General features: G+C 42.2%; 1 protein-coding gene across 10 annotated transcripts in view; it reads right to left on the reverse strand.

Moving 5' to 3' along the window:
- Positions 1 to 1,509: 1,509 nt before the first annotated feature.
- The window catches only part of SEMA5B (semaphorin 5B), a 359,926-nt gene continuing 342,351 nt past the window's right edge, over positions 1,510 to 19,084 (reverse strand). For 9 of the 10 annotated variants that reach the window (XM_079993227.1, XM_079993226.1, XM_079993224.1 and 6 more), the window contains 2 exons: positions 17,126 to 17,331; positions 1,510 to 6,521 (listed from right to left, as the gene is read on the reverse strand). In XM_079993227.1, the coding sequence (XP_079849353.1) occupies positions 6,366 to 6,521; positions 17,126 to 17,331 (362 nt within the window). In that variant the 3' untranslated portion in view covers positions 1,510 to 6,365. Of the gene's footprint in view, positions 6,522 to 6,959; positions 7,030 to 17,125; positions 17,332 to 19,084 lie in introns of all 10 variants that reach the window. The other variant, XM_079993231.1, reaches the window with a different exon arrangement.

The following is a 19,084-nucleotide window of genomic DNA, read 5'->3' on the forward strand; positions in this document are numbered from 1 at the left end:
AATAATAATGGTTCCAAGTTGGGTCCGGGCGAGGTAACAAAGAAGCAGGAAAACAACTTTTATCGTATTGCAACCCATGCTTTCTATCCTAGGCTATTGAAACACTGATTCCATGTTGGCAGTGCGAGTGCCTTACCACAAAAGCTAGCCAGTTCTAAATAGTTGTATTCAAATAAATGAGGTTTACTTTCCTGATCCAGAGACCCCACAGCAAAAGATGCACAAAATCTACTGTCTTACCTGTGCAAGAACGGTGTTCCACGTGCATAGTGGAGTTTCAGTTTCAGGCGGATGTGCTTAGGAGCCAGACATACAGCTGCTAATTTAGAATGCATGGTTTCCTGGAAAGTACATCTGGCATAAATAGCAGAGATCACCCCTAAGGAATCTCACTTTGGCAGGTTTCTAGAATTTGTCCAGCTCTTTAAATGCTGTTAAAATTCCTGGATGTTTCTCCAGAAAATAGCTTGAGGTATCACCTGAATAGTTCAACTAAGAGATGGCTCAAGGGTAAACTAGATGGGGCTGGTGTGTTTTCGTGGGAACGGGGCTTTAACCAGTTTACTCTTCCTGTAGTTTGGATCAAAATTGCACCTGTTACTTCCAGTGGGATGCAAGTTCTCTCTTGCTCCAATGGGAGTTTTCTTCCCACTGGGAATAACTGACAACCAATTCAAGAGGGATAGTTTTAGCATGTGATAGTAAAAATAGTCTTGTGAGATCTTAAAATTAAATTTTATTGTGTGAATAGGCTACTGTGCACTACAGCCTATTTTGTAGCTTGAGGACATTTCATACCTCTTCAAAAATCAGGAATGTAACTTGAGTACCATTTATACCAGTCCCTCTCTCTACAGCCACTAATATATGTAGCTTTTTCTCTTTTCTTTCTGTCTCTCAACTCATTTTCAGCAAGTACAAAATGAAGTCCTGCAAAAAGAAATAGGGATGGCTAAATTTGGGATGTGCTGAATACTGAAAGTGCTGAATGTGCTGAATACTGGGATGTGCTGAATACTGCGCCCAACAACCGCAAGGTCAGAAGTCACCCATTTTTTTCTTAAATTCTCTATAGCCCCTTAACACCATTACATTCAACCTGGAAAAGTAGCCTAGAAGATGAAAGAGTATTTATTTACCTGTAGAAGAGCATCTACAATACCACCTAACCAAGTTGAAAGCAATTGATTTTTGCAGTACAGTAAACCCGCAACTTGTATGGAGGTTACAGTCTGGGGATCGTGCCTGAAGCCAAAACCACATATACTCAAAACACATTGAGTTCAATGATGGATAGGATGGCTAAAGTCATTTTTCCCAGAACCCTTCTCCCTTTCTAATTTTTTTCCCCATGCGCAAAAGTTAAAGTTGCAGGCTTACTGTAATACATAAATGAAACTGGAACTCAAGGAGCCCATCTCATATTATTATTATTATTATTCCTACTTACAGCTTAGTTTTTCCTTACACACACCTCTATTGATAATTAAAAACAATAGGACCAATATACTAAGTCAATTTGGACTGTTTATTCATAAAGTATGAGCAAATACAAACATTGTTTACTTTGCCATTCTTAACAGGAATGGATTTTTTGTGGGCTGGGAAGATGAACAGTTCTAGCTTCAAAAGTCAACTCCTCAATTTTAATTGAACAACAAAATTCATTCATCTATGAAAAGTTTTAGTTATTTTCTCTTTCGGGTTCCCCTTTGAAACCTATCCTCAAGTCCAAGTGCTGCTTTTATTATTCTAAATTTATTTTTAGACCATTCAGCAGTAAACATACCATTTGTATGTGTTATACATATATAAACATACATAGGATTTGAGTAAGGGGACTTTATGATGAACTTTACATTTTTATTTTGCTTATGTAATAAAGTCCCACATTTGGTGTGACTAAATGGACCGAGTTAATTAGTTTGATTGCCGGATATAATTTTTTCTTAACATTAGATTTTGTAATGCTAGAATGGGGGAGCAATCCTAAATTATAGCCCCGCCCTGCAAAGGGATTCAAATCATACCCACTTCCTACACAGATCTTCATCTAAGTTCATTTTCTAAAATAAAATAAAAAAATAAGGCAGCAGGTACACATGTATAACTCATGTCATAGGTGAGCTACTGCAAGAGATGAATAAACACTCAAATCACCTTCTTTCCAATCCCATTACCTCATTATTCTTCAAAGGTTTACTTTTAACATAAAGAAGGTTCTCCCCCTTCTCTATTAGAATGTACATATTATTGAAGAGCAGGGTGTTTTTAACTAGCTTTGCAGCAATAAAGTCAATGTATATTTGTTAAAATATAAATCCTCATCGTAAACCAAAAGGGCAGATTCGATTGCTGCACTACTAGTTTGGCAGAAGTGGCAAAACATCAGGTTCAAGAAACTGCATCACAACCGGTGCTGCCAGAAAGAGAAAGCAAATCTGTGTAGGGCTCCCATATAGTATGGTGATTAAGCTTTGCTGCTTTATCAGTCTAAACATTCTCTGTAGTCACATTATGGCAGTAGAGGGCACTAGGATAAGCAGCAGGTAAGATGAGCAAATGTTACTCACGTAGATCAGCTCTTGCACTCTCTACACACTGGACTTGCCAAAGTCTGGCACACCTTCTATGTGTGCAGCTCCCTTGCTAGCAAGGTTTAGCCACATTCCTTTTAACAATTTCCAGCAGCAGCAGCAGTTCCACAGCTATGAAACGATAGATATGTCTTCTGCCCCTTTTCTGAGAGGGAGAGTTCTATGGCAGCTTGTAAGAAACTGCTGTATCAGAATGCATAAGAGCAGTGCAACTGTAGTGCTCATACTTCTTTCCTGCAAAAAGCTATTATTATTTTTTCAAAAAGAGACAAAACACAAGGGTCATAGTTCCTCACATTTGAGTAACCACAGGTTATGTTTCTGAAACCAAAAGCTAACAACATCTTCCTACCCAAATATGAAAAGCCATTTTCTTCCCTGCACCCGGAGAAAGTGAAGAGTTAGGACTACCTCCAAAATACAATTTGTAAAATAGGATTTGTAGTTGCTATTATTCAAACCTCCATTCTAAAAGAATCTGAATCTGTTGTGTTCTTTGCTCTCTGTCCCACTCCCTGGGTTCAACATATCCCTCTCAAAATGAAAGCCCTAGTTTCAAATCTGTTCAACTGAATCTTGTAGATGTTGCCTAAGCTTATAAAGGTGGTTAAAAAAATAAGTAAAACAAAAAGTGGATGAGAGATCCTTTGTAGCACTTGACCGTACAGAATTTGGGCACAGTCCTCACAGCATATCTGGGGTTGCATGCAACTTGATGACACTTTAATGGTTGCCTCCTGCTACATTGAACTGGTTTAGGAAATCCCATGAGTCTCAAAAGAGACTTGCTGTGCAAAGTGCTCCACTAGATGTAAGAGAGCTGGGTCTCTTCCCCGTGGCAAAAATGCATTGCTCCTCTGAAGGATATTCCCAAACATTTGCATATTCAGTTTCCACATCAAACACTGGGAGGGGGCTTTGTTTCCTTGCTGACTAAACCCTGCTGTCAAAAGCAACACTGCCAAACCAAATACATTTCCAGTGTGTACTACAACATCCATTATGACAACCCCAAGTGTAATAAATACCAGGTGTTTAGAAAACCCCTGTAGAGAATCAGACCGCTCTACTGTGGACATTATCAGCTGGGTGCCTGAAACACTAAATTAACTTAGGATGCAAGAACGTCACTATGCCCTATGTCATTAACCTGCCATGTGATAAGAAACTGCTCTTATTTTGCATTAGATTGCCCCTAAAGAATTGTACTGCCATGCAAAATACATTAATGGAATGTTAAAAAGCTCAGATGTTCTTTTCCACCCATTCACCCTACTTTCTGTTGAAATGGCATCTGCACACCCACGTTGCAATTGCCATTCATATTTTTGAAAGGGTATCATTCTTCACATTCAGATGCCTGGGAAGAATGAATCTGGAATATCCTAACTAAAAATATCCCTCCCCTAGCCTGCCCTGATTTCTGGCATTTGGAGAAAGAAAGATATGCTGCATAACCAGAATGGGAAAATATTCTATGTAATAAAATAAATTCTAGTCTTTATCTAACTGAAAAATAGATCTGGCTTATTTTATGGCAAAAAAAGAGTGAACAAAAGGTTTAATTCATTTGCATATATACCTTTTTAAGAACTGTTGCAAAATAAATTACAATTTTGCAGCACCCTCTGAAACAGTGACACTGATCCAGCCATTTCTTACACAACATAGAGGCTCGGATGGAGCTCAATTACGAGCAAGTGTCCCAATCATTTCGGTGGAAAAGACAGATCTGCATGTGCAGCAGCTTTCTTTTGTCAGGTGAATGGGATGTTCTGCACTCAAAAGAGCCTCATGTGTGCAACAGAAACTCCAGAAGAGTCTGGATTAGAGTCTGTAGCAATTTGATCAAGTTCTCAGTCATGGGCACATGGAAGCAAACAGCAAAAACCAAAACAAAACCCCAGCAGGTTGCATATCTAAACCACCCCAAAAATCTACAGCCCATGCACCCATCCAGACTACTTCAGCCATTGGTATACCATTCACAATTTAGGCACCAATGTTTTATGATATGTGGTTGCATAAGGTAACATCAGGTGTTGGCATCAGCACTGGATTGCTCTCCCTATTCAAACTAGCCATTCTGCATCATGAACACAGAGCCACTGACCGGTTTGCATGTCCTGCCTGTGTTAATGGTCTCGACTGTGCCATCATTCAGATTCTATGTCCAAAATGTGTTTTAAAGGTGGCAACAGTAATGAGCACAGGTCTGGCTGCCAGACAGTGAACCTGAATCTAAAACAAACGGCTTGGACAAATGTCAAGCCAGCAACTGCAAATAGATATGGTCATTGCTGAAAGAAGATATGGAGGAGAATCCCCAAGCTCTGGAATTGTTCATCATTCATGCCGGGACTCTTATTACATGCTCTGCATTGTGGCAGTCTCCATCTCTTAGCACCAGGAGTTATGCTGAACAACAATGGCAAACTCGCTCACATTGCCAGACACACTGGGAATGTCCATTAAAGCGTGGTGTGCATTGGCTAGACATGAATGTCAGACAATCACCTGTCCAAAGATGACATGGCTTCTGCACTGGTCTAACACAATCACACATATACAAAGAATAACATTTCAAAACAGGACTGGATTATTATTATTTGAAAAGGCTACAGACTCCATTTTTTACCTTTACCGAAGCAGAATTACTTTTTCTTCTTCTTGCTCAGACACAGGAGGACACTGTCAACTGATGGTGCACATTGTACTCCCATGGAGAAGTACTAGCTGGAAGACACTGAAGGAATCTGCAGTAGGCTTTATGGGTTAGACTATGCTATGAAGACATTCTTCAGAGTCAAACTGAACTCAAAACATTTTTTCCCCAAGTGAATAAAAAATTATAAAAAATAAAATCAGAATTAGCACAAAGCTTGGTGATTTCAACAAGGACAGCAAGGCCATCAATCTAGCAGCTCCTTAAGAGACTACCACAATCAAAGTTAAAAGAAAATAGTTGCCCCACCCCTTCCAAAATCAAGATATTCCATGGCTCTTGTTCCACTCATCATATTTTCCCCAATGGGATAAATTCTTTTCTACCCAGAGCCCATGCTTCAAGCCCCCAAACCTATACTTCAGGTAATGTCATCCTACATTTCCCTCAAAACTATGGCTGGAAATGTTTCAAAATGCTAGTTTTGCGTGAAGTACCTTATCTTTGTTCTGTTTATCTCACTAGACTTTTTTTTTCCATTGAAGGCTGCATATTATTTTAACGTGTCGCAGGAAATGGTGATGATACACTGATCAACCCCCAAACCTAAACACCAGAATCTTGAGCACAATGTTCGATAAGGCTTCTCTTGTGGATGACATTCATACTACCATTAACCTGTAGGCTTATGAAGGACGCATCTCAGCGCGTTGAAGGCATTTGTCTTCCATGTCCACTGAGTTTCTGAAGAGGTGCTGGGTAGCCAAGTACCATTCCACACAAAGTTAGCACATAATGGTTGGTTCTTGGACTGTCATGGCATCAGACACAAAGGCATCTCCAGCCATAAATATCCATAGCAGTATGTGATGTCTCTAGCTGAGGACTCCTCAAAAAATCTTAGGCAAGATGGTCCATTGTCCATAAGCAGTGGGTCCACTTAAGGAGATGTACCACTCAAAAGTAAGACCACTGATAAAAGAGAAAATAAAAGGCCCACTGTTTAATATTTACATCTAGAGACTGGGCCAATATTTGGTCCATAAACTCAATTTAAAAAATAAAAATCATAAAGGAAGCGATCCAGTTCTTGGTGTCCATCATCAGCTGTTGGTAAAGGTCCTTCCAGGGGAGGCCTCAGGCCTGTAGTCATACTTATTCAGTGTACTGGGGTAATAGGTGGTTGTGTACACATTTGTTTGCTGCAAAGGATAGAAGTTGGTCCTGTCATCTGGTATTAAATTGTTCTTGTTAAGTGTCTGTGGGGGGAAAAACAGAGAAATTTATAGAGACATTCTTTTCCCTCCCTTGTCCAAAAAGCTCACATATTCCATTTTCTAACGCAATTTTATATTAGTACCTTCCCTCTTCTAAGGTGTCGTTTTAAGTATTTTGTAGCTCTCTACAGAGACCTTTCTGTGGATAGGGCCACAACTCCTCCTGGCTTTGCCAGTGTTTTGGGCAATATGAGCCAAGCCACTACTTGCAAACCAAGATCTATGGGTTTCTCCAGATTTGCAGACATGGCTTTCCCATATTGGTGACATGATGTTTGATGGTCGTCACCACCATCTCCATCACCCGCCACTGTGCAACTGAGACTGGGGTCCCATCTACATGTTTCACTCCAGCTCCCTCCCAAGAGTAAACCAAAATGGCATTTCTCTTTTGCTTTGGAAGAGCAGGTGCACATTTACCTGATCTCCATCTCCACTGGTAGATATCCAGGTTTGGACCCCCCGATATTAAGTGTGTCACTTCTGTAAGCTACAGTGTAAGTAACAAGGCATGGTCACATTTGAGAGGAAAAGGATGGCTGAAGAAAATTAACAACCATTAAAAGTTACAAATAGTTGTCAACAGCATGGAGAAAAAATGGAGGTGGGATGTAGGTGTCATTTTAATTACTGATGTTTAAATAAGGGATTTCTTATTCCCCCCCTTCCTTTGCTGGGCATTTATGGCGCCACCATAAGCTGGTGTAAAAATTCACTGTCATTTCAACACATCCTTTATCGTTTTCTAGCTCATGTTTAATCTATCTGCTGGACAGATATATTTTCCTGTGCCCGGAAAAAGAAGTCTGTCACGTTTGAACACATTCAGAAAAAGAAGCAGTGAAAAACAGCATCTTTGCAAAGGATTAAAAATATATAATAGCATAATCTTGATGTGGCTATTACAAATGAAAGAGACAGTATCTTGCCCTCTTCTGACCTCAAGTGTAGCTCTTGGTGATCTCTTAACCAGGTCACTGACATGGTCAAAAACCACTTGAGCGCCAGCAAGTCTATAGCATCAGGTACAATTATATTTCCTTATAAAGCACCCCCTGTCACACTAGAACAGGGGTGGGCAGATATCGTGGTTGCAGGAATGACTTTGTGTTTTACTAGAACCCATGAACCGGAGCCAGCTGCAGAAGACGCATGTAGAATCGAGGAATTCTGAGACCAAGGCATTTGTTTGCCAGCACTGAAAGTTCTTCACAAAGGTTTATTCCTGATGGCAACCCAGCCACAACCACCTGCAACAATGACACTCTTCCTTTTTTCATTTCAAGAGTATCATTTAGGAAGGGAGTTAATTTGGTTATTAAAGAACAACAGAAACTGGTGATCTTAAAATCACCCAGATCTACCAGTAGATGCAGATCTTCCTTTTGCCCACTGCTACACTAGACACAATGAAGCTTTTAGACAGGAGATGGAAAGTGGGTTAAACCCAAAAGTGTGTGAGAATGCGTCTTCTATGTATGGAAGGGCTGTTTTACAAATTGATCTCTAAAGTGTTCCACAATAAAACAAGCAAAAATCAAAGGTGTTTTTCCTGCACAGTCAGATGCATACGGATTGCCTCCACATCTCCACAATATACAATAGAGACTATCATTCACTCAGCAGCCATGTACTTGCATGATACTGACTGAGCATCCCACTCTTCCACTTCCATTCCTGCCACCCAAAGACCTTGCAAGCCACCTCACTGGTCATAACAACATCTACTGAATTTTTCTGCGTAGTCAGTGGAGCGGACTCCCTCAGGTGGTTGTGGGCTCTCCTTTATTGGAGGTTTTTAAGCAGAGGTTGGATGGCCATCTGTCTTGGATGGTTTAGTTGAGATTCCCGCATTGAAAGGAGGTTGGACTAGGTGACTCCCAGGATCCTTTCCAACTCTCCAATTCTATGATTGTACCAACTCTGGTCAAACAAGGGTTGGGGGGCCTTGAAGCCTTCCAAATGATACAAAACCCAGACTGGAATGAAAAGTGGGGGAAAGAGAGGAGAGGATGAGGGAACATGTAACAGTGGGGCCCATCAATTGTGTGTTTGTGTGTGATTGTGGGGAGCCTTATATCCCGCCTCAAGATAACAAAAGGGCCTGCACTACAAGTGGTCAAAGCCAAAGGCAGGTTTTGCTTGGAACGTCCCAACAACAGCAACACACTCCCGACTTTATACTGCAGCACAGCAGACAGCAAAGATTCAGAGCTAGTGAATGGCTGCTAATATTCCACATAAATTTGACAAGAGGCAAACATTCAAACCCGTAAGTGGCAGCATCCACTGATCTTAAATAAGACGAATGTGACAAGCCTGCCTGGCTTGCTGCTGCTGCCGCCGCCGCCATAAGGTAATAACACCTCTGTAAGATGCATCATTGCTCTGCCAGTGTAATCTTCACTGCATGAGAGCCACACCTCCCGAGCATGGCTGACTGCTCAATTTGACTCAACCCAATGAATTAAAGAGGGTCAGGGGAAGAGACTAATAGCTTTCAGCTAAGCTGTACTGCTAAATCCTTTTTGTTCCTCCTCAGTAAGCCTCCTTGCTTTCTCTTCCTAGCAGGCATTATGTAAATCAAGCATCCCTTGAAGTGATATTTAGAGCTGCGGGATAATACAATAAAAATAATGCTGTTTCCCACCTGCAAACCATTCCCTTTCATATCAGACTCTGCCCACTGAAAACATGTGCTTTGCCACTCAAGCGGCAAACATTCTTAAATGCCGGAAGGCTTTGGTACACATGAAAATCATAAAAACCAAAATTTGCATTTCACTTTTTTTCCGGGGGGGGGGGGGAGGAGGGTTGAGGGGATGGAATAAATGATTTGCTAATCTAGCCAAGAGTCTCAATTTTAAAGCCACGCGTTGAAGAGATGGGTCTCAAGGAGAAACCGTTACTAACTTTCTAGACTGCTGCAATTCATCCAGCTTTTGACTGATGGCTAAACTGTAAACAGATTGATGCTGTAGCTTCAAACGATATACAACAGAAGGGTCACTACAGGAAGGAGGTTCTTGCTGTGTCTGTATCACTGCTTCTGCCAGCCCATACACGGGAATCAAGGGTGAAGAAAGAAAACAGCCAGTAAAAGTGAAAGAGCAACCTATCAAATTAAAAGATAGGAGATTGCCATCTTGCGCTTTCCAAGGGATAGAAGGGTAAAAAAAATCCACAAGCCCATTTCTAGCCCAGCTGCAAACACCTCCTGGGAAAGGAAAGGTGGTTCAAAGTCTTATATGCTATCTCTGCCTCCCTGGATCCCACAAGTGTTATTTTCAGCAGCAGTAAAAATGACCATCCACAAGGGAACAAGACGTTGAGAAGTCAGGCAGTGCTTTGGAACATCACATCCCCCTTCTAGTTTTATTTCTCATTTCACAGCTGGAAGGTCCTCCGATTTTTTTTTAAGATTGCTGCTTCATCTGAAATTATTATTCTTCAGGGGATGGGAGGAGAGAACAGCCTCTGTTTCCCGGTCTCCAGCACTGACATTTCCCCTACAGCATCTAGGTGTATATCTCTGGGTGGTTAATGAACCACATATCACACGATTCAATATCCCTTTCACCAAGGGTACTGCGCCAGACTGATGAAACTGGCTTTCTTTCTGTTGACAGAAGGAAGGCTATATTGTGGAAATCTCTCTGCAACCTGAAATAATTCCTGTAACTGGAAATTACAAGGCTGTATTTTGCAAGTCCACACACACACACACACACACACACACACACACACTTCCTATTGCTTCATTCCCTCGTCACCAAGAGCCACCCATTCATTGTGCCATGTCCAAGCACCAGTGGTTCTGGGCTCCAACCATCCCCTTTTATTGGTGTCTTTTTCTTCACTAACCCTGCCTTGCCCACAATCTACAACATTCCCTTTCCTTGCAGCCCTATATGACTGGGCCTGTTGCTCCTGATCTGCTTCCAAAGGACACCTTCCTCCTCCTGCCAAGCTCTCTTTTCTCTGGGTATGTGGCTGGCACTGGCAGCAGAGGCAAGGGCAGCAAAGGACAAGTCTCTTGTCTTGAACAGTTTGGGACCTGTATCTGAGTTTTGAGCCAGTTTGGCCATTCATCTTTTGTTTACAAGTCTGATGTGATACCATAAATATTCTGTATAATTCTATATTCTCCTTTGTCCTCCCCCCCCCCCCGATGTGCTGCACTGAGCTCAGCTGACATTTACCATATTGTTCTCCACTCATGATCTAGCTCTCTTAAGACTAGCCACAAACTAGCTGTAAACCACGAACAAACCTTGGTTACAGCTCATGGAGAGGCTTGAAAAAGTGCTGAACTATGAGTCAAGATTTGGATGACTGGGGAAGGCTACAAGCTGCTCCCTAGGAGCTTGCTCATACTTGCTATGTTATGGTTTGGCTTAGCATGATGTGCCCACCAGGACTGTATTTCCCATGGTTGCTATATGGTATCCTCAGGTCCAGAGATGCTCTGGTTTGGTTTGCTGTGGAGCAAACAACAGAGGAGGACCATTGCCATTGTTTGGAGGCTTCCTGCTAACCACTGTTGGTAAGGAATTTTGGATTAGATGGAACCCCTATTCCTGATTGAGTAGGTCACATCTTAAGAAGATATGAAGCCACTTTATAATCTCAGACAATGATCTAGTACAGTACTGTCTGCTCCAGCCTGCCCTTCCAGTAGCTGGAGACTCCCAACTCCCACCAGCCTCCCTTAGCACAGCCAGTGGTGAGAGTTACACTCCAAAACATCTGGAGAACACTAGGTTGGGGAAGGCTGGTTTACTCTGAATGGTTACAGCTCTATTACATCTTGGGCATAGGTCCCAGACCTGCACGTCAAGATGCCATGTATTGAACCTGGAACATCTGCATGAGGGGGGAAAGGTGTTTGGTCAAGCTATCTTCTTGTTCATTTATTGGAGTTTGGGGGATTTTTTTAACATTCTTTGTGCTTTTAGTGCAGAAATCCCAGATTCCTGCATGTGAAGCCTATTTGCATACTCAGCAGAATTAAATTTAGGAGAACCCTCACACATAATTTTGCCCTTGGTACTGCATGGGGTGTGTGTCTTTTCCTCACTCAGCTGGTTGGCAACTTGTGAGTACTATGATCAGCCAATATATAGGCAGGACAGAAAATCCCCTTCCTCATATTATGGATCATTACAATCATGATTACCAGCAGACTGATAACCCTTGCTTGTGTGTATGGCCCTTTTGGAACTCTCACTTGGAAACGCAGTATCTAAAACAGCAGGTGCTTATGTTTTAATAGCGTGCGCTATTGCAGCCCAAACAACCTGGCTGAGCAGGGAATGGTGTAAGGAGCTGCAACCTAATGCATGATGTAAACAACTCCTATTACAATATGCATTCGTGCTGAACAGAACACAACACCATCAAAGGACTGTAGAAGCTATTGCTAATTAATGGAACATGAATGGCTGATTAGATGACTTGAAATATTCACCCACAACCTTGGCTAAAAGATCTGACAGCAGAACCCAGAATATTCTGCACAAAGCAGGCAGGAGATATTCCGCCCCCCCCTCTCTGAATCATCAGTGTCTTGGCAGGTTATCAGTGAAATGATCGATGGGTTACTGCCATCAACAGCATTTACATCTCATCCATATGTACTTGAATGCCCGAATCACCCTCATGCAGGTTCCACCTCCTTGTCATTAGATCTTGCTTTCTTTGAAATATGTTGTGGTTAAAACACAGATGAAATATGCTGTGGCTAAAGCACAGCTTTTGAACAGGGAGGTTTGAAGAAACAAAAATAAAATACTAGAGATGGCTTTGGAAACCTCTGTATCATCATAGACCATTGATTGTCAACCCTCTGTGCCCCTTCCCACTATGTCAGAGGTGTTGGGGTGCCCTGTCTGACCACCACTATGGTTCATTTACAATGGAAGGAATGGCAGAGCTCCGGGAAATTCTGGATGACATTCCATCTCCCATTTTCTAACCTGTTGTGTCTTCCTGATTACTGTGTGAGACAACAACATCCTCGCTGTAAGTTGTGACAAACAACGCATTACAATTTTTGGCACATCAAGCACAGAAGACGAGCTTTCTCTTGCCTTGCCAGCAGGCGCTCACCTCACCGAACACAGCAGATTCCATTGTTCAAAACAGTGTCAGGTCTAAGTGTCAGATCCACCTTGAAATCTCCCTGCCCCAACACCTGGTCATATCCATTTTGTAGACTTAAACAGACTTTACAGTCCCTCTTCCCTGAAAATTGTGCATCCGATGTGGGATGGGTGGTGGTGTGGGGGAAGAGATCTCTTATAAATCACAGCATGTTGACTAAACTACCATTTCCAGAATTCTCGGTCATGAAAGGTATAAAACCAATGTGACTTTGCCATATAGATGGGGTCCTCTTCCTAATTGCCTTTTCACTCCTCTGTGTTTTTAAGAAAATCTCAATTGCCTCGAAGTCCAATGTGTGTCTGTCCCTGTGGTTTCTACCATGTGGTTCCCCTCTGTTAAATAAGCCATTTCTTTCTCCTCTAAGGATCCACTTCTTCAGCAACTCCTTTGCTGAGATTCACTTAGAATCATAGAATTGTAGAGTTGGAAGGGACCACACTTAACTGCCCCTTTACTGCCCTCTGCGTCTTCCTTAGCCCATTCTCTACTACCTATCTGTCAGCCCCTTATGTCTCCACCCCCACCTTATCTATCTAATGTACATGACAAAATTTGAGGTCAGGGATTCTTACCACTATGATGCTTCTGCATAGCACTGAATCAGATGCTTAAATACCCCTTCCTATACAGAATGACCTTACTGGGTTGGTGGGTGGAAGGGGATGAATGATTTCGGGACCAAGAAAATACCTCAAATTAATGAAACAATCAGAAACTTACAGTAGGATCCAGATTGTGTTTTCCTTTCTGTAAAGATCAATATTTATTTAATTAGCCAAAAGAATGGAAAGGGGCGGGAGAAAAGAGAAGCAGGGGAGGGGAAGAATCTAATTTGTGAGACATGATTTACCTTCTACAAGTTCATGCTGACTTGCACTTAACAAAAGTGCTTTCTTATTAACCCTCCTCCAACTTTCTGCCAATGCAATCTTCCAAAACTTTTTTTTTTTTTTGCTTATATCAGGCAAAATAGTTTTACAAGGAGCAAAGCATCTCTGAGTTGACTTGAAGTAAGAATGAGTATCTCCCTGCCCTTCACTATCTATATTGCAACTACACCCACAAATCAGATGGGCTTCTTAGTGTGCAAAGACAATGAATGAACATAGACACATGTATTCAGGATTCATGAGAACTTCAAAGAGTCAAATTCCTGAGGCCTGGTTTATGAGGTGGAGAGTCACAAATAAGCAACTGAGCAAGTCCGGACATCAAGTTAAGTCTAGCATGCAAGCCCATAGAACAGGGCTGGTCCAACACATTTTGCTGCTTGAGCAGGAGGACAAATTTGGTGGTCCCCATTTCTACACAACAAAGCTGACTTGACTGGCAGCTGAATCTTATTTCAACACTGACAAGGCACCTGAGGGCAGCAGGCTCACTTGAAGAACACAAAGTGTAGTCTTCATGGCACACACAGCTAGGAAGCTGCCTTTAACAGAGTCAGACTATTGGTCCATGTAACGGTACTGTCGACACCATGGACAGCCAACATGGTGCCCTCCAGATGTTACCACGTTCACCATTTTAATGAAAAAAAATAAGCAACAGGGGAGAGGGTAGGTAGGAGCTGTCTGGTTACATGGTTTGCACATGCTGTTGGAATACCATGCTCTTCTGCTACATGGGCATATGATCAAGCCCACAATGCTTGCCTTCAGTGCAAGTTGCCTAATGTAGGGACCCTCCAGGTATTTTGGACTCCCAACAGAATGACCAATGTTCAGGGAATATAAGGAGTCTAGTGGTGCCATCCACCAACTGGAAGGCACCACATTACCTACCCTAGGTCTGCACGGACTGCCAGTGGCTCCACAGGATATAATCAGGGATATTCAAAGCTCTACCTTGAAATACTGCAGACTGAATCCAGGGCATTTCCTAGGAGACTATTTTTAGTACAGTTAGAGATCCTGTGTTAAAGAACTGTGACACACTAATTGTTCTGCATTCTTTAGCTTAGCCATAACATAAGCTTCACTTATGTTAGAGAAGTTTTAGAAATGGGGAGCATGCAGTCATAAAATCTCCCATCCACACTCTGAAGTGGTACAGTCCTAGGGGGTTGTACTATAGGATTCCTCTGAATTTGTTAGAGGAGACCTTTAAGTTTCCCTAACTAAGTATACCTCAAGGTTTAAATTTCTTAGCTTCATGCATTTCATTTTTTGTGAAGAGAAAATTGCTGTTCATTGATTCCAGATCTTTTGACATATGCTTTCTCATCCACCAAGATCCACATCACCAAAAATGTGCATTGAACTATTTCTGGAACACAATTTTGTCCTAATATTAGGAGATTTAAGCTTCCCTTGAAAATTAACCATTTTCCTCAGAAAACAAGCAAGAAATTATGTGAGGAAGCAAAACGGACGATTCCTTACGTCTCAGAAAGAAATTGTCATTGATAAGGAAGGCCAACTTAGCCAGTGCAGCTCTGGAAATAATAAGGTCTTGTTATTTTTCCAGACATCTGCTGGACATGTAGCTTGTTAATCTAGACTTCAAAATAATTATTGATGCAACAGAGCTGGATTTAGGATTATCAAGGGTTAGTAACTGCCTGTGACACCACTGCCAATAAGGACAGGAGGAAACTCTCACTTGAGAGAAAGAGGCAGTTCTTCAAATGCAGAGTTGACCTCTTCCACACAGGTGAAGAGTACATCTCTGTAGGCAAGGGAGCTCCATCAATGAACTGCCGCACACGTCCTGAGAGAAGTGGGTAGGCCTGGGTGATCTATCCCCATTTGTTTGTTGGCAGCCGGTAAAATTTTCATTTGGAATTTGGCAGCTGCAGGTCAGGTAAGCTGCTTCTGAAGAATTTAGCTAACAGGCTCCAAAAACAAACAGGCTGATAAGATGAAAGGTTGCTTCCGGTTGCCAAAAACTATATTTCAGCTCTGAAGGACATTTTTAAAAATTGTTTCAATGCAGTGGCACTAATTGAGAAATCCTTAAAAATGTTCTTGCTTTTTCTTTATCGCCAGGGCCATTTGGAAGCCTTACTTGCCAAGGAAGCTCTGAATCCAGTGAGTGGCCTAATTGCAACCTGCTCCACTTTCTGTACCTGCTGCCTGTTTTTAAAACTATGAATAGCAATCTTTCTGCTCTTGCTCTCTGCAAGTTAATTAATTGCTTTTAAGAGGTATTTCCCCCTGCCTACAAGTTACTTTGTTGATTACAGATGCTGGGTGCTTTATTATGTGTTAATTACTACTGGGATACTTGCTAGCTTGTCAGGTTCATTTCTTGATAACAGAAATGCCAGATTTCTATTGAAAAAGAGGTTGCCAAGGCAACCAATACACTCTGCAGATAACTCTCTTCTAAGTAAGCAAAGAATGTGGTCACAAAAAAGTGGTGTTTTATGTGGACATCATCATAACAATCTATGGCCTTTTAAACTGGGGGTGTGGGGGTTATTGCTTTGTTTCTTGTTATGTGTTTTTGTATTTTTATACAGTAAACCGTCATGTGATCATTGGATGACGGGCTGCATGGAAATTCAATGAATAAAAAACAAGAACTGTGCAAATGTAGCTATTATTTGATCCCTTCTGAGAAGCAACATGGGAGAAAATTTGGATGGGCCATGGGAGAGGATAGGAAAACATTATTATGTATGTAAAAATACATGCCAACATAGCAGAGCACAGCCCAATGGTTCCAAATCTAAATCCTGAACCTTCAGTAGGATGCTGGGCTTATCTCCACAATTTAAATATTGATACAGTGGTGCCCTGCAAGACGAATGCCTTGCAAGACGAAAAACTCGCTAGACGAAAGGGTTTTCCATTTTGGAGGCGCTTCGCAAGACGAATTTCCCTATGGGCTTGCTTTGCAAGACGAAAACGTCTTGCGGATTTGCTTCCTTTTTCGTAAAACCGTTAATACCCTGGCAATCCGCGCTCCGCAAGACGAAAAAATCGCAAGACGAAGCAACTCGCGGAACGAATTAATTTCGTCTTGCGTGGCACCACCATACACCATGGCCCTTCAGAAACATGTCTTAGTAATGTTACCTAGCATATGTTTGCAATGAAGGTGATGGAGAAAACAAGCTCACTCAATGATGGAGAAACAAGCTAGTCAACCACAGCAAGAAAGCATCACTTAGTTTCAACCACTGCTCTTTGCATTGAGACTTGAACCCAGCTACACAATCAGAAGAACCACGTGGTAAAGTTCCTGCTGTGCAGAACAATTCCAGTGCTTCCGCATAATTCCCTCCATGTCAAAGAGATGGCAAAGTTACCTACCCCACCTGTTTCAGCTGATCATGTAGCTCAGCTCTTAAGTGTGCTGGGAAAACTTGCTGAAGCAAACTGTACTAAACAAAGTTTATGAGCCACTGGGATGCACTGCAAATGAATTCAGTGTATAACACAGACCTTTGGGCAGATGAAGCCTCTTACCTTGAATTCCATAGGTGTGTATTTCTCATTCTTGGGAGTTGTGTTGCCTTTGTAATGGAGATGATTGGGAGTGGTGGGATGGATAACAGTTGACTCCTGAGATTGCCTCTGGCAACGCTGGCAGTACACATAGATAACAAAGGTTAAGAGGCTAGAACCAAAGAAGCAGGAGACCCCTGTGGCAATTAGGTGGATGAGGCTGAAACCTAGAGAAGAAAGTGTAGTAAGAGATGCTGTGGTTAGAGACATAAACAAGAACAAAAACACTTTCAACAACAATAAACCACTCAAGAGGGTGATTTTCTGTTTCCTAGGCATAAGGAAAATGTGTTTCTGAAAGAAGCCAGTGTCTTGCATGGTAACACCCACTAACAGACGCTTCCTTCCCTTGCTATCAAGTCTGCTCATCACAGTTCTGCTTCAGTGGCATCATACGCTGCTTTCTTAAAGCTATTCCTTTCTCCTCCAATTGATACTGAAACTAAACATTAAGCTGACAGGCAGAGAAATGAGGTATACAAACAATACACAGCAACAGGTTCCAAAGAATGTGCATGTCATGGAAATTGGGAGGTGGGTAGTAAACTCAGAATTTCTCAAATCAGAAGAAAGAAAGGCCTTCTGACCTACCTAGAATGCACAAGGAATGAATAAGTGGAAGTGGCTGATAAGGTGTGGTAGGTATAGGCTGGTTCCCTATTTGAGGACGTTCTTGGCAAAGTGCTCTTGGGCGGGCCCCTCCTCTGTCAGGGGATTTACCTGGCAGTGGGTGACAGGGAGTAGTGGCAGGATTCTGAGCAGATACATCCAACTGCCATTAAAATTTCCACAATACCCCAGAGTGTCAGGGACACAAATATGATTGCTAGGTGCTCAGATGAAAAATATGTATTTTTAAAAGGGGCCTAGAAGAGGCTTCAGCAGTAGCCATTTCAGGGCTCTGGAAGACCAAGGATGCTGAGCGCTCATGCTAGCACTGAATGGAAGCCTGCAAAATGCTACCACCACTGAGAAGGAGGAGAGCTCATTGCTTTTTCTATGAGACCTCTGCTCAGGGCAGCCAAGGCAGGGGACCTGCTTGGCGTTGCACAAGCCACCCCCTGGCTGCCTCCAATGTATGCTGGCTGCTAAGGATACAGGATTCCCCACCCTCCCACCCCAGCCTGGTTTTTTGGTCTCTGATCAGCTTCCGCTTCTCCAGCCATCTCTGAGAAGGAATTGCCATGCTGCCTTCTCCACTGAAAGCCTGCATGTGCTCTTGCTGATACTTTCTCCACTAGCCACAGAAAGGGAGGCTCCTGGGAGAAAAAACAGGATGCGGCAAGAACAAGGGAAGACACTGAATATTGCCTGGCTTAGTTTCTTGGTGAGCAATGAAAGCAGAACCCCAGCTGCAAGCTGACACCACTGATGCAGGTACCCCGTAAAGATTTCAAAGAATAAAGTTCCTAGTGCATAAAACATTCCCCAACACAAATAAGTAGACATATAGATTTCAAAACGCTTCTATTCCAGTGGGTTACCAAGGAGATGTTCTACTGAGAAAGAGGAATGCAAAGGAGTAAACAACAATAAAAGCCAGTGACAAATTCTAAGAATCATAAAGTTGAAAAGTCACTTGAGGATAAGGTTTCCTAGGCCCTACTTTCAGCATCAATGTGACACTTTAACATGGCTTTTGCCAAGGTGAGTTGTAGTTGGTGAGGTGCTAAGAATTCTCTTGTGCTCTGGTACTGAGCAGCTGATTCCTCAAAACTATTCATCCTCAGTCCTGTCCCTTACAAGGTCTCTCTGCCTTTCAGCTGTGCCTCCATGGCACCTGGCTAAATATTTGAAAAACATGAGCATTCTATGAATCTGCAGGCTGATGTTTCTGGTTTTGCCCATAACTCAGATACCCCCTTGTTTCACATGTGAGAGGGCAGCAGGCTGAATTTCTAATGATTCTATCTTTGCCAG

The sequence above is a fragment of the Podarcis cretensis genome (assembly GCF_951804945.1).
Source record: "Podarcis cretensis genome assembly, chromosome: 1".
Lineage (NCBI taxonomy): Eukaryota > Metazoa > Chordata > Lepidosauria > Squamata > Lacertidae > Podarcis > Podarcis cretensis.